At 35.9% G+C, this 15,836-nt stretch overlaps 1 protein-coding gene across 1 annotated transcript; it reads right to left on the bottom strand.

Moving 5' to 3' along the window:
- Positions 1 to 1,301: 1,301 nt before the first annotated feature.
- Positions 1,302 to 2,504, bottom strand: LOC139731353 (allatostatin-A receptor-like). Its single transcript, XM_071642246.1, has one exon. The coding sequence runs from the start codon at positions 2,502 to 2,504 to the stop codon at positions 1,302 to 1,304; it is 1,203 nt and encodes a 400-aa protein (XP_071498347.1).
- Positions 2,505 to 15,836: the final 13,332 nt, after the last annotated feature.

Here is a 15,836-nt window from a genome sequence, read left to right as displayed (position 1 = left end):
TACAGGATATTTTTCATCATAACTTCTAGAATATTCCTTGTTATGTCACAAGTGAGGTAGTACAGGAAAGGTTTAATTTTACTTTATTTGATGATAGACTTACTTTGAAATATTTAAGAATGGCGCTTAGCTCATTTTGCAATAAAACTCTTCATTTCTTGAAAATAATTTACTGCGTATTTATGATTTTTCTGTTCTCCCAATCGATGCCATAGAGAAATCTGTTGCTTCCTTAAGATGTTCAGCTCTCGAAGATTATGACACAACTCAACAGCTGTCAGTTGGTGATTTCTTTTTTGTTGTTGTTGTTCTTGTTGCTGTCGTCTAAAATTAATTTCAAATAATCACTCACGCAGTCTTTCCTAAAACTGTGATTTTATGGTGACTGCAAATTATGATTAGGGGTGATTTCGGTACCAGAAGTCTAACATTGCTCACGTTAAGCTTAAATTCAAACAATGGAAATATTTTTGAAACAAAACACTTGTGGTTCCGTAGAACTATTAAATTTCCTATCATAAGTATTGCGTGATTAAGAAAAAAAAAACATCCCAACAAACACCGTTAAGCTATTTGCACATTGTATTAATACGTGGCGGAGACTTTAATTTAGTCAATATTGTGAATTATTATATTATTGAGGACAATTTCTAAGCTAATGAACGCCTCGAACACATTACGTCTAGCAAAAAACAAAACAAAACAAAACCTTGAAACAAAGCCGCAAACACGTACTTACGAATTATTATGATGCCGAACAAAGAACACACGGTATCGCGAATATAGATCTAATTGTGTCAATCATCTATTTTAAATAATTTTAGAAACGACAGCACTTTTTGATAAGGAAGTAGCATCGACGCACATCGATATTTTGGTGCAGAAATTGGTTATTTACGCAGCCACGTATCTACAGTAGGCCTACACAATAGTACAGCGTAACAAGAAAACAAATTTTATCAGGTTCGTTGTCTCAAACCCCATTGCTATTTCGATCTTAATGACATACAGTGTATGACTCGCGTTAATCCCAATGTAAAAAAAGAAACAGTTCTTTGATTTCGTTCTAAATCATACAATCCAACAGACCAAAATAAAGTCATACTGCTATATGTCACGAAAGATCGAACATCACCAGTGACATTTCATTACGTGACGGTCTTTGTGACAGTTTAATTCACATACGGTAACTTAATAGTATACATGACATTAATTCTCTAAGCCCTAACGAAATGTTTAGCTATTTGTTTTTACTTTGTACATTGTTTGACACTGGTATGACTCGGAGGTTTGACCGCCTTCTAAAACAGCGGAATTTCTTTGGGTGATGTGCAGGTAAACATGTCCCGAAGAGCGGCCCGGAACTCCGGGTAGCGGGCAACATAGATGACAGGGTTCGCGCAGGAATTGAGAAAGCCTAATACTGTCAAAACTTGTTGGAGTGGACTATTCAGGTAAGACGCTGGTATCCAACCAAGGTTGTATCCAAGGTATGCTATCTGGTTTGGACTCCAACAGATGATGTAGATGAGAATGACAATAAACATCATCTTGATGACACGATTTCTGGCTACGATATGAAAACTTGGTGTCTGTTTTCTCCCGTCCAGTGCATGGATGTTGGCCGCATCGTTAAAGAAGGCAGCCTTCTTGTTGAGCTGGCGAGCAATAAGGAGCTGGGTTATAATCATGGTAAAACATGGAATCACGAGCCGGAGACAAAACCAGTAATACGCGATCAAGATACGAGCCATTTGCGACATGTACATTTCCACGCATGAATGAGTCAACTCGCTAACTCCGTGAACGAGGAAAACATGCACGCCTGAGAGAAACGATAACAACCAAATGATAGCAATGGACGTTGAGACGCGATGTCTTGTGACGTAGCGGTTAAACTGCAACGGAAACACCACCGCCAGATAGCGCTCCACAGAGATAGCCATGAGCAGGTAGGCAGATGCTGTGATGCTGATCCATAGAAAAAAGAAAGTGTCTACGACCCGGCAATAGACCTCACCTTGCCAGGTCTCAGGGACAGAGGACGCTCTAGGGATGGGGATGATGAAGACGGACGTCAAGAAATCCGCCACGGCTAAGCCACCAATCAGTGTGTCCATTGATCGGCTCTTGGCGCGTCTCTGGAACAGGACAACGATGACCAGAAGATTTCCTGCGATCCCTACGATGGCGGATATCAACTGGATGACGAGGTTCCACGTCCAGCTGATTGGGATCCATTGCCAAGAGACTGTAGTCGGAAAGGTTTCTGGTGACATGGATGCATTTGCATGGTGTCCTTTTGCTCTTGGTAGACCAGGCATGTCTCCGTGATTGCTGTCCGCGGTTTGGGGCCCCGTTTTGGCTTCTTCGGGCCCAGGAGTAACATTGTAAGATAGATCTTCGTCGTGATTCTCATTCGCCAAAGTGCTGGTGAAATCGGAAAAGACGTGTTCCTGGCAAACAGCAAGAATTACCATCATAGTTACAGCCGTCTTCATCATTGTGCTTGGATGTATCGACAAACCTGTTTGAAAAAAACATAGAAAAGCAATTTTGTTACAAAGATTCAATGAACAGTTCGTACAAATGCACTGATTCTAGAGTAATATAAACAAGAAAGCGTTTAGATTCATTAATCTCAAATTCGAAAAAAAAATCGTCAGAAGAGATACACAGCTGCCCTGAGTGAGTCATGGACTCCAAGGAAAACCTCATTCCACGTATCTACCCTTGCAAACATCTGCCAGTCTGTAGATAGTTAGGGGTCTGATATGCTCACCAATAAGCCTGAATCGTCCGTATCTGAGCTAAGCACCAAAGGCGAATGAGGCTAATCAATAAACCGTCACCCAGTTATACCAATAAAGCATTCATCAAAAGTGGTGCGCATGCGCAAAACTGAATGGCAATGCGTTTTTAGCTGAAGCAGTCACTCAATGAAAACGAAATGCGAAGAAATAACGAATGATGATGAAGAAGAAGAAGAAGAAGAAGAAGAAGAAGAAGAAGGAAGATGGGTGGTGAGAAAGGGCGGGGGATATCTTCCGGCATATCAATGCTTGCATGTGTCCTTACTCTGCAGCAAACGTGTGGAAAAATCCGTAACGCTGGAAAATGAAATTATTCTATGAGTTCTCATTGGGGAAACTTCATATCACCCTTGCCTCATTTGACAATGACACTTCAGAACCTTCCATTTGATGATAGTCATTGCTGTTTAGAAACGTTCACGGATTGAAAATATGACAAGAAAATAATTTATGAAAGGCATTAGCCCTTCCTGACCATTGTAAGCTGGTCGCTGTGCTTATTTCAGCTGTATTTTTAGTAGAATTGTAGATGATTGCGATTACGCAAGAAAGATTTCTATAGGACAGATCATGGGTGCTTGAAGGCATAATTTACCATTTGCAGGTGAAACAAACCCCAGCTTACATGTGAGTTACAGATAGAAACACTCAAATATGAGAAGGTTAATCAGTGTTAACAATGTTAAGTATCGTTAGATATACAAAATGTGAACATTTATGATATTAGTTATGGCATATTTGAGAAAAACAGTGATATCTCCTTATATTCTAGGCTTTATTGCCAAATTTTTGCATGGTAGGATGTGATACAACTGACCTACACATACATGACATATGCAACTAATGTGATAACTGGCACATTTTTGAAATCGCTGCTCTTATCATGCTTAATATGGTAAAAAAATACCTTTAAAGAATAGATGCAGCAAAACTGATTGGACAAATCCTTTGACCACAAGTTCCCCACAATCATTTTGTAATATTGTCAGTATTTGTGTAGCTTAGATTTACAGCGATTTCCTATCTTTATTAGTCCCACTTTCTGAGAAGGATCAAGCCCTTTTAATGTGAGATACTTGTCAGTTTGTTTTGTCATAAAAGAATTGAATTAATGACTTCAACCATGTTCTTCGTTATTCACAAAATCATGCTTGCTGATGCAATGCACTTACAACATTTATGGTTTCTCATAACACTGCTGAATGTGATAACGTATTCTCTATTACACAAACAAACAAACATACAAAAAGCTCTGCACAGCAGCCAAAAAGAGGCAAGATTAACTTAACGAACATAGAATCCATTCTTAATGACACGAAAAATATTCGTCAACCATTGCAAAGAGTCATGGAATGTAAATATTTAGACAAACTACCAATTTTCGATCTTACGAAATAAAATATCGGATAGCGGACAAAAATTTGCTGAGAAATTGCGCAGGTGTCGGCGTAACAAATGTCACGGAGCATTTGTCACAATTTTCGGAGCAATTGTGGGCGGAGCATATTATCATATAATATTGGATGGCCTTGAGATTAATACTATTAGTTATCCCCTACTTGTTCACGAAATACGGGCAAATGTCTACGGTCTGGTGCCATATTCCATGAGGCCGAAGGCCGAATGGAATATGGCACCAGACCGTAGATATTTCCCGTATTTCGTAAGAACAAGCAGGGGGTAACGATTTTATCTTTTAGTGTAAGTGCTAACCTTCTTCTCGCTGATTTCCCCTCGTGAATGATGTTGAAATCGCCGGCTGTCAGCCATGACCATGTTGACTTTAATTGGCCTACGTCTCGCGAGCTGATTACTGTATGCGCGCACAAATACGTACAAGCCATATACTGCAGTAGCCAGATACGTAAGTTCAGTTGTCGTTTATCAAGCGTCTAGTGGTCTCAGGTTATGTGCGTAATACGCTTGAGGACCACGCGCTGTCCATTTGTTTTGTACAGGATTAGCGCGCACTTTCCTATAAGCGTCTTTGGTACACGCGCAGCTAGCTGTGTAATATGACGTCATATCACGGAATACGGAATATATTCAGTGGTGGATTTAGCGCATGCGCACAATATGACCTTATCACGGAATACGGGAAATATTCAGTGGTTGATTGACCAATGAGATTACAGAATTCACGATCACTAAAAGATAAAAGGAAATATTGGACGAGCTATGCACAAATACTGGACGAGTCGAAGACGAGTCCAATATTTTGCTTAGCGAGTCCTATATTTCCTTGTATTAATCGAAAATAGGACATCTAATATTATCATTATTATCCTACAGAGGATTTTAGCAAAGAATATTTTCACTTACCCTTTCTGTTTCAGAGTGCTGTATGGTCTCCTACTTAGCTACTGTACTTGATCCTGACATGGGGTATGGTACACTCTTCAGTGCAAGTTAATCTACTTCATTCCCTGATAAAACAGTGATCTATGTATCCATGGTAGCAGTCATGTTACTGTTAGGCCGAGATCTAGCTAATTAACACCAGAATTAGATGTTCTTGTATCCGAGATCTGAGACACAATTCACGCCACATCTTCCGTAGATCGTGAAAGATCGAATTACTCGTACTGTAGTCCTATGGCCTACTGTATACTTAGTATGCACATAACGTAACATGCATGCAAATGCAAGCGACGGTGGCCGGCCGGCTACATGTATCGCGCGCGGGCTATCTAGCAGTAGCGCTGAGCTGATCAATCGTCGCCATTCTTGTTTTCATCAAACCTAAATTTAATTTCCTGGTATGAAAGTGATATTTTGAAAAATTGTATGCAAAACAATTTCAACTAATTGATATATACTTTGTTTGTATAAACACAGAATTTTAGAAAAAAACGACATTTTAGTTAATTCGTGATTGACCAATCACAGACGTTTTTACTTCATATTTCAGGTCATCTCGTATATATCTCAGCCAATCACGGTGCAGTTTATAAAAAAACTTTGGGGAATCCCCCTCTTGCCGTCCAATATTTTAAATATTGGTCGCCTCGGCAAAAAAAATATTGGTCGAGTTCAACAAACTTGCTAGGTGGATCGGAGGTTATGATGTTCGTCGACAAAATAACACTTGTATTTGGGCTCTAAAAATCCTCTGTATGGATAATAATATGCAATATTGGAACAATCTACATGAACCGGGATGAAAACATTACCAAGCCATGCCATGCCAGTCGAATGATCCTCTTGATATGCATTTTGTGCATTAGAAACTGAAGAAACAATTTGCTCCTTGTTGAGTGTTTCATTGATGAGAGGTATAACCTGTTATCAAGCAATAGGCCTACTGAAAGTCACCAGTTTGACATCGGACATATCGGAGATGACCATAATGGTTTTGGTGCCTTTTGTCAAACAAATGATGAATATTTCCCAGAATAATGACTTGTGACACTGAATAAAGAGGTGAGATATCACCTCATGTTAAAATTGTCTACATACAGAGCTGCTAAATATCTCTAAATTGACAACAGGCTCCCGGGAAATTGGAAATTCTCTTCATATTCTGACAATTGCCTACAAAAGTCCACGATTCAGGTTTCCTCCAGCTTACTGGGTCGCATGTGATACACAGAATTACTTCCTGTTTGCTCCGCGTTATCTTCCTTAAGTTGGCAGCACTGTACATTATCTAAGCACAAAACATGCTTATAATAATAAGAGCTGTGTTACTTGTTTGTTTTTCCACTTTCTTTTCCTTCATTCTTTCTTGTTTCATTTATAGGTTTGGGTAAATCAAGGGAATAGCAGCTGACATCACACAGGCCAAGCTAGAAGTGGGGAAGCGGTATGCAAGGATTAGCAGCTCGCTGTCGACAGGGCTGATTGGTCTAGTGTTTATGATAATGATGATATAAATGTATCGTTTGAGAATTTTTCAGGGATAATTAATAGACATTTAGATGAATATATTCCCAGATTAAAAGAAAAGTCAGTTAATTATAAAACGTCCCCCAAATTACCATGGATTACAAAATCTCTTCTTCGTTCAATAAATAGGAAAAATAGGTTATATTATAAATTCAAAATGAAAAAAACTGAGAAGTTAAAATATAAATACACTTCGTATAAAAATATTTTAACGAAGATTATACGGTTGGAAAAGAGAAAATATTATATGATTCAGTTAGAAAAATATAAACATGATATGAAAAATACATGGAAGGTGTTGAAGCAGGCTATGAATATATCAAAAAAGAAATCAGAAATTATAAAAATAAGACATGATAATAAAGTTTTTGAAGATCCTAATGATATAGTCAATATTTTTAACTCTTATTTTTCAATGATTGGAGAGAATTTGGCAGAAAAAATACCGCAGTCAAATATACATTTTTCTGAATTTTTAGGTCAATCCAATTCCAGTTCTATTTTTTTTTGTTCCAACAACAAAATATGAAATAATAGATATTGTTACCGCAATGAATAACAAGCGAAGTGCCGGTTATGACGACATCAGTAATTTTATTTTAAAGGGGATTATATCTTCAATTGCTGACCCACTTTCATATATTTTCAATAAATCCTTATCAAGTGGTGTTTTTCCTGATTTTATGAAAATAGCTAAGGTTTTCCCTTTATTTAAAAAAGGAGATGATTCTGATATATGTAATTATAGACCTATTTCTTTGCTTTCATCTTTATCTAAAATATTGGAAAAATTGATATTTACAAGAACAATTAATTTTTTGAATTTGCATAATGTTTTTACAAATTCTCAATTTGGGTTCCGTCAGAAACATAGCACCATTCATGCTCTTTTAAAGTTTATTGACCACGCTGCGCACACTATTGATAATCATTCTCATCTTATTGGTATCTTCCTGGACTTCTCCAAGGCCTTCGATACAATTAATCATGAAATATTACTTTATAAACTGTCTCATTATGGAATACGCGGGAAGGCCTTGGAGTGGTTCAGGAGTTACCTACAAAACCGAAAACAATATGTATCTCTGAACGAGTACAGCTCGAGTTTAGAATTCATTAAATGTGGCGTCCCACAGGGTAGTTTATTAGGACCTTTACTTTTTATCATTTATATTAATGACTTTTGTAGATCATCTGACATACTCTCATTTATACTTTTTGCTGACGATTCAAATATTTTCTTTTCTCACCAAAATCCAGATACTCTTGTACGCATAGTTAATTCCGAATTGAAAAAAGTAACTCAGTGGATAAGAGCTAATAAATTATCTCTAAATCTTCAGAAAACTAAGTATATGTTTTTTAGTAATTCTTTAGAAGATTTAGACACAGGTATTGTTCTTGATAACACTTTTTTAGAACGAGTTCCTCATATAAAATTCCTTGGTATCACAGTGGATGATAAACTTTCGTGGAGGCCGCATATTACTAACATTAGTACAATAATTTCACGCAATATTGGTATTATTAATAGACTCAAGTTTCATATTCCATTGTCCTCTTTGTTGACGTTGTATTTTTCTCTAATTTTACCTTATCTTAATTACGGACTCCTAGCGTGGGGTAGTGCCCATCAAAACTTACTAGATAAATTACTTTTGTTACAAAAAAAAAAAAGGTTATTCGTATTATTTGTGGCGTCCCGCCACGTTCCCATACAGAGCCATTATTTATTAAACATGAGATTTTGAAAATTAAAGATTTGTATTTTTTTCAACTTGGTCAGTTTATGTTTAATTACAATGTAAATGCACTTCCCAGTATTTTTAATTCAATGTTCCCACGGAACCAGTCTTTTCATGATTATCCCACTAGACAATCTAATGAGTTTCATTTACCCCTCCTGAGAACTTTATTGGCTCAGAATACATTTATATACACTGGTCCTAGATTTTGGAACTCACTGAGCTGTGAAATAAAGAATTCCCCATCTTTGTTTTCTTTTAAGCGCAAGTTGAAACTTTTTTTTATTAAATTCTCCCTGACATGTTTTTTTTTTCATTAACAGCTATAGTTTTTGTTAACCTCAGAGTTCATCATCCACCCACCAATCATTCAAACACTGAATTTATTATTACGTAAAGAAGTAGCCATTACAATCCTTGCTCAGCTGCATGCAGCACCAACTCTATGAAGCACATTCTCTACCATCCTCTGTTCCATTTCCCTTATTCAGCGTGTAGGTATTCTCTCATTCTCTCTTTTCTTCTTTCTTTCCTTCCATACTTTTCATCTATTCTGGCAAGTTGTGTCATGTTGTTGCGTTTCTTCTGTTTTGTCCCGTCCTGTCGTATATTATATTCGTCACAAGTGTTTGTAAATAAGTAATTTATAGGTTTTATGAGTGGTTCACAATCTACAAGCTTTGCTTTTTAGGGGACCTCTCTATTCTTTCTTCCTTTTTTTTCAACTGAAGCATGACTTTGTATTATTTTTTTTTGCCAGTATGCGCTCCTATGTTTATTGATACCATTTATTAATTAAGACAAATGTTCTTTGTTTATGATGTAAAACCTGATTTATCTTGTGTTATGTTTTTGTTGAAAAAGAAAAAAGAAGAAGAATGAAAATAAATGAATTGAATTGAATTGAATAGTCAGGACAAATGCAGACAATAAAGATAACAAAAACCAGGAGATCTTCTTGAACACATTCATTAGACTGGTGTCGAAGTATATTGAAGGAAGCAAACAGTGGAAGAGGCTACACAATGGGCAATAATACCCATAAAGACATATACGTTACCTAGCACCCAAGTGTGATACGCAATGGTAATTTACTAAGATTTCAAAGAGTCTTCTAGATATTTCCCTCCTGTAAAAACTTTAAAACAGATGATTAGCCACATCGACATCGTCACCCAGTGGCCAAGCCAGCGGTCAACATGATCAAGCAGTGATGTGGAGTATCCGAAATCTTCCAGACAGAGATTTGTAGAACACATATTGCAGAGCCCTGCTTTCTTCTTTTCCATTGAAAAAAAAATAGATACATTACTGGCTCACTGGTGAACTATGATTGGTGTGTGTTGTTGTAAGAGATGTGAACCGCTGTTTTGGTTTTTATAGAAGCTCAAAGACAATAATGACTTTTAGTGAATAATTTGGCTATGTTACTCATATCTTTTATCACAGTGGTTAATGATAAAGTGCCAAATAGCATGAAAATTGCGAAAGTAATTCCTATTTATAAGAAAGGGGAGAAGGATGATGTCAATAACTATAGACCCATATCTTTATTATCTTCTATTTCTAAGATTCTTGAAAGAATAGTCTACACCAGGACAGTACGTTTTCTTAAAACCTGCGACATATTTTCAAACTTTCAATTTGGATTCAGGGAAAATCACAGCACAACACACGCACTACTTGCCCTCATCGACAAAGTCACACACGCACTCGACACACTTTCACACACAATAGGTATCTTCTTGGACTTCTCCAAGGCCTTTGACACGATTAACCACGGAATACTTCTCGCCAAACTGTCTCATTATGGAATACGTGGAAAGGCCTTGGAGTGGTTCACGAGTTACCTATCAGAAAGATCCCAATTTGTACATGTCAACGGCTTTGACTCTCAAAGTAAAACAATTGCATGTGGTGTTCCACAAGGGAGTTTATTAGGCCCATTGTTATTCATTATTTATATTAATGATTTTCATAGATCCTCGGAGAAACTATCATTCATATTATTCGCGGATGACTCTAATCTTTTTTTTTCCCACCCTGACCCAAATATCTTAATAAGAACAGTCAATGAAGAATTGATAAAGGTCATACAATGGATATACGCAAACAAATTGTCATTAAATATTCAAAAAACAAAAGTTATGCTTTTTAGTAATTCTTTAGATAGCCTCCCAGGCAATATAACATTTGATACTACTCCCTTAGAAGAAGTTTCTTCTTTTAAATTTCTTGGTGTTTGCGTTGATAACAAGCTTTCATGGAGGAATCATATTGATAACATATGTAAAATTATTTCACGTAACATTGGTGTAATGAATAGATTAAAATATTATCTTCCTTCATCTGCATTATTAACTCTTTATTCTAGTTTGATACTCCCTTATTTAAACTACGGGATTCTTGCTTGGGGTAATACATATCAGATGTTACTTGATAAACTTCTTTTATTGCAAAAGAAAGCGCTTAGAATAGTTTTTAATTTACATACCCGAGAACATACAGATGCTTTGTTTTCTGACCATAAAATATTAAAAGTAAATGATTTGTATGTGTTTCAACTTGGTCAGTTTATGTTTAATTACAACAGTACCTTTTTACCTAAAATATTCCACGATTTATTTCATCGAAACAGTCATGTTCATAACTATCCCACGCGACGATCCGACGAATTCCATCTTCCGTTAATGAGAACCGCACATGCCCAAAATACATTTCTTTATACCGGACCCAGACTTTGGAATAATTTAGATAATAGTTTAAAAGATTCCCCCAAATTTGTCACATTTAAATATAAACTCAGAAAACATTTACTTTCTATTTATAATCTTAGATAATTTAAATTGCTATAATTTATGCTTGAGCTTTCACCTGTCCTGATGTCGCAGCACTTGGCGTGTTCTGTGTGCAGACCTCTCTTCTTTCTTCTCTCCTTTTCCTTTCCTGTCTATTGTTCTTCGTAGACTTGTATTGTTACCGTCTTCTCTCCTCTCGGTACTGTCTCGCGTCCAACAGTGTATATGCGTGTGGGTAATTGAATGTGTGTACGAATGTATTGTCCTTGTCTCATTTTCCCGGTACATGTGGTTCAATGAACAGTGTCCGGGCACTATAGCATTGGTATTCTATATTTTTTTCCCGACCTGTGTATCTCAAAATAACTACATGTATATTGTTATAGAATAGTATATCATTCACTCATTATTTATCTAGCGATCCACGTCCGACAAGCTTTGCTTTTTAGTGGATCACTATTTTCCATGATTGAATTTATTTTCCGCTCGCCCACGTAGTATTTGTACAGTGTTCCTCTTTATTATTGTACATATATGTTGTTCTATAATTTGTCTCGTATATTACATGAATCTTTTGCAAGCGTTTGAACAATATCAGTTAATGACATGTATACATTGTACTATGTTTTTGATTTTCGTTGATTGGAAATAAACTATGATTGAATTGAATTGAATTGAAAAAAGTCTTCTGACACACAAGCAGTAACGCTGCTGGCTCCAAAGGTGAGACATCTTTTTGAAAGAGCAATGATTGAAAAGAAAACTCTAGATTTATTGGACTAAAAAAAAAAAGAAGAACCAGACTGGGTGAAAGCTCTGTTGCCCCATGAATGCTGCCTACGTGGAACTCGAAGGGTGTGAGCAGTGGATGAACGAAGAAATCTAGTCTCTTGTACTCAAGGAGTAGCTCCTGAAGGTAGCTCCGTACTGTCTCATGTAAAGAACGGAACAGAAGGATCGAGATCTTAAAGAGAATTCGCTCAAAAAAGCCAGTGTATTCCAATGAGGTCATTAGAGGTGTGTGAAATTGTGTGTGAAATTTGTTTACGTTCTTGTTGTTGATGTTCTGTTATATCCATGTATTCATTTATTTATTTGTTCATATACATTGTATTCATCATTTTATTGTCATTTCTTTCTTCTTCTTTTTTTCGGCTGCCGCGAGTTTTCTTCAACTAATATATATATATATATATATATATATGTATATATATATATATATATATATATATATATAATATTTTTCCATTAGCCTATTGCATCTGTGCTTGGTGGTGTCAATGCATAATGTATACATAAATATAATATCATATACGGTAAAACCTGTCTTAGGGACCACCTGTATATAGCAGCAACCCAATAAAAACAATTCCCTCAGAGAGAAAAAAAAAACATGTTAAAGAACTAGTCCATAGCTGCAGCCTGTCTATAACGGTCACTTTTTTGTCCCCCTTGGGTGACCGCTATAGACAGGTTTTACTGCATATATATATATATATATATATATATGTGTGTGTGTGTGTGTGTGTAATCTTATGTGTATGATTTAATTTACTCCTATAAAGTGAACAAACACCACATGAAACCATGAACACCAAGATTCTTGAAAGTACCGATGTGGCGCTTTAATCAAATTTGTGTTGGCTGCTATAAGTATTTGTCACAAGACCATCCACAGACTGTCTCAAGCTTTTCATCCCCGTTACTAAGACAAGATAAATGTTGGTCAATCATGTGATTAATCCACTTATCTATGTTGTAAGAGGAGGTGTTATGAAGTTCTAGCTAACATTAATTATGTTCATGTATTGCCAAGTTGATGATATAGTAAGGACCTACAACATCACAAACCAAAATCACTCCCCAACATTTTTTAAAGTAACTGAGCTGCACTTGTTTTCATTTTGTTCAGCTGATCTGCTAATTCATACAATACACCATTAGAAGAATTACAATGTATAGTATATCTTGTACAACACTGACACACACACACAAGCATTATATACATATATCATGCGCTTTCCTCGCCAGGATAAAGCGTTTTTAGATCTATTGCCATTTTAGGTTTTTATCACATATATATGTGTGTGTGTGTGTGTGTGTGTGTGTGTGTGTGTGTGTGTGTATAGTAACACTGAGTGACACGAGTAACGCTGAGTAACACGTTGATACTTTTATTTTCAGGGAATTACTGTAGCAACTCCACTAACTCGATAAATCAGCCCATTCCCTGTTTAACCTTTCAGGGTCTACGACTGAAAAGTTGGATAAATTACTTAACACTTAACACAACTCATAATCATGTTTACAATACCGTTATAATGGACATAATGTTTACCCAAATATTAGTGACTTTGTTTTGTTTTTATCAACCTTTTTTATCTGTTTAATGAAATATCACTCTTTTTTTCACAGTGTAAAAGCGCATGGCCAAATCTCAAAGAGATAAACATACTTTCAAGATGAATATTGTACATACGAATAACATCGCTTTAATCAAAACAAGAAACGACGAGACAAAACTTAGAAACTACGCACAATCTATACTTACAATTATATCTACATGTATCTTATTTTCAGGAAAATATTAAGTGACCCTTGAAATCGTTCAGAGTCATCAATATCTTACATGGCACTCTGCAGTGCCTCTCTCTGTGCCCCATTCCCGCGATGACAAAAAACTAAGAAAATCAAGACTATTTTGAAGACATTTCTGAAGTAACGAAAAGTCATATAGTTGCTATATATTCACTTATATTTATTGCATCTAGAAGCATCTAATGCATCTGTATTGTTCGCTAAACGCTTTATCGATCTTCTCCCACAAATTGTGTCGTATTTAATGCTCTTTCTTTTTCTGTGCTTTCCATCATTTTCTAAAGGCATTGTATAACGGAACTCTCTTTTATAAAACCAATATAATATACTTATCCCGCGAGTTGAGAGTACCCAAGAAAGAGTACAAAAAGTGAATATTGATTTTAAGTCTGAAAGGTCTTGCTAGTGAAAAACTTCTCTTACCCTATATATTTCCGTGTCGATACTTGCTTGCAGTGTCATGGGTATATATATATATATATATATATAATATATGTATGACCGTGCATCTCAAAAACGAACAAAAAGTCGCACCCCTTGATTTTACGTGGGGACTCAAAAAAGGTGAAACGGGTCAACCAAGTCAATATTGAGTTTTCTTTTTCTTGAAAGAACTACCCTTCTTCTACATTATTCTAAAGTGTGGAATCATAAAATGAAAGAGAAAGTGCATTTTCAGCAGTTTTTCTACAACCCTTTTTTGTAGAGTAGTGAGATCAGGTATGTTTTTGAGGCCCCCTTTCATTTCTTGATAACCCTTTGCACACTCTTCACTTTCAAGTCCGATAACTTTTGAAGAGATATCGCTACTGCTTTGAAAGTTGGCATTATTCATGGCCAAAATGTGTTGATACAGCATGCTTAATTTCAGATTAATCTAATAATCTCTTCATTGTTGTTGCTCCAGTGGTTTACATCCTATTTTTTGTCACATTCATCACACAGCTAGCACGGTTTGAGAAAGATTAAGCGCTTGAATAGACAGATAGACCCTGTACTTCAGAGCCTCTTTTCTCGGTTCACATTTTTCCAGAGTGTGTGTTTTCTTTCCAATATTTAGATAGGTTGGGAGAGTCCATTTCAATTGAGCTATACATCATTTTAAAGCTTAGAGTTTGCTCTTTCTGAACCTGTCCTTAACTGAAAATCCATGCCTGGTGACTTTTTGTTGGTTTTGTGATGCAGGGTCATATATATATATATATACAATGTGAATATTGATTTTAAGTCTGAAAGGCCATGCTAGTGAAAAATTTTTCTTACCCTATATATTTCCGTGTCGATACTTGCATGCGGTGTCATGGATGTACGTAGTACATACTGTATATTAGATTTAGCAATTTGTAAGATTTACCAGATGTAATGATATCGATGCTCATTAATTGTAGTCTACTTTCGTCTATTAATTCCAGTGAATGTTATTACGAAACCAGAATCCTTAATATTTTGTGAATACAACATTCAGACATTATTGTAATTAAATCACAGGCGCTTGATTATCATAATCACCCATCTATGACAAATTTTCGGTCGTTACATCAACAACATACAAAATTATTGCACAAATATTGTGGTTTTACAGTCGCTGAGTAGTTTTCAAAGAGTATAAAGACACCAATCGGACTTAATCTATAAAAAAAAAGAAATCAGAAAAACACAAATGATAGGTAAGAATTCTTGGAGGTAGGATCCGAATTTCAATTCACGAGAGTGGGAATGGTTGTTATATATTCGTGAATAATTATTAATTTATATCTGTGTGTGTGTATACATAATAATATATGTATATGTATATATATATATATATATATATATATATATATATACATATATATATATCATGTATATGTCCCCTCTCCTTCCTCTTCTAATTCTTGTTCCGAAGACTCATTAGAACGCACCTTCGTATATAATTTCCGGATTAATGAAACTTAGGAATAACAAGCATTATTTCTTTTTCGGATTAATGAACCTTCGAAATAACGAACATCACC

Source organism: Diadema antillarum, unplaced genomic scaffold (assembly GCF_040938485.1).
Source record: "Diadema antillarum isolate AM-2024a unplaced genomic scaffold, OU_Dant_1.0 seq00000368_RagTag, whole genome shotgun sequence".
Classification (NCBI taxonomy): Eukaryota; Metazoa; Echinodermata; class Echinoidea; order Diadematoida; family Diadematidae; genus Diadema; species Diadema antillarum.
This window is presented reverse-complemented; position numbering and strand designations above follow the sequence as displayed.

Bases quoted from the DNA above. Each gene is read 5' to 3' on its own strand.
- LOC139731353 (XM_071642246.1), bottom strand. From the start codon at position 2,504: ATGATGAAGACGGCTGTAACTATGATGGTAATTCTTGCTGTTTGCCAG.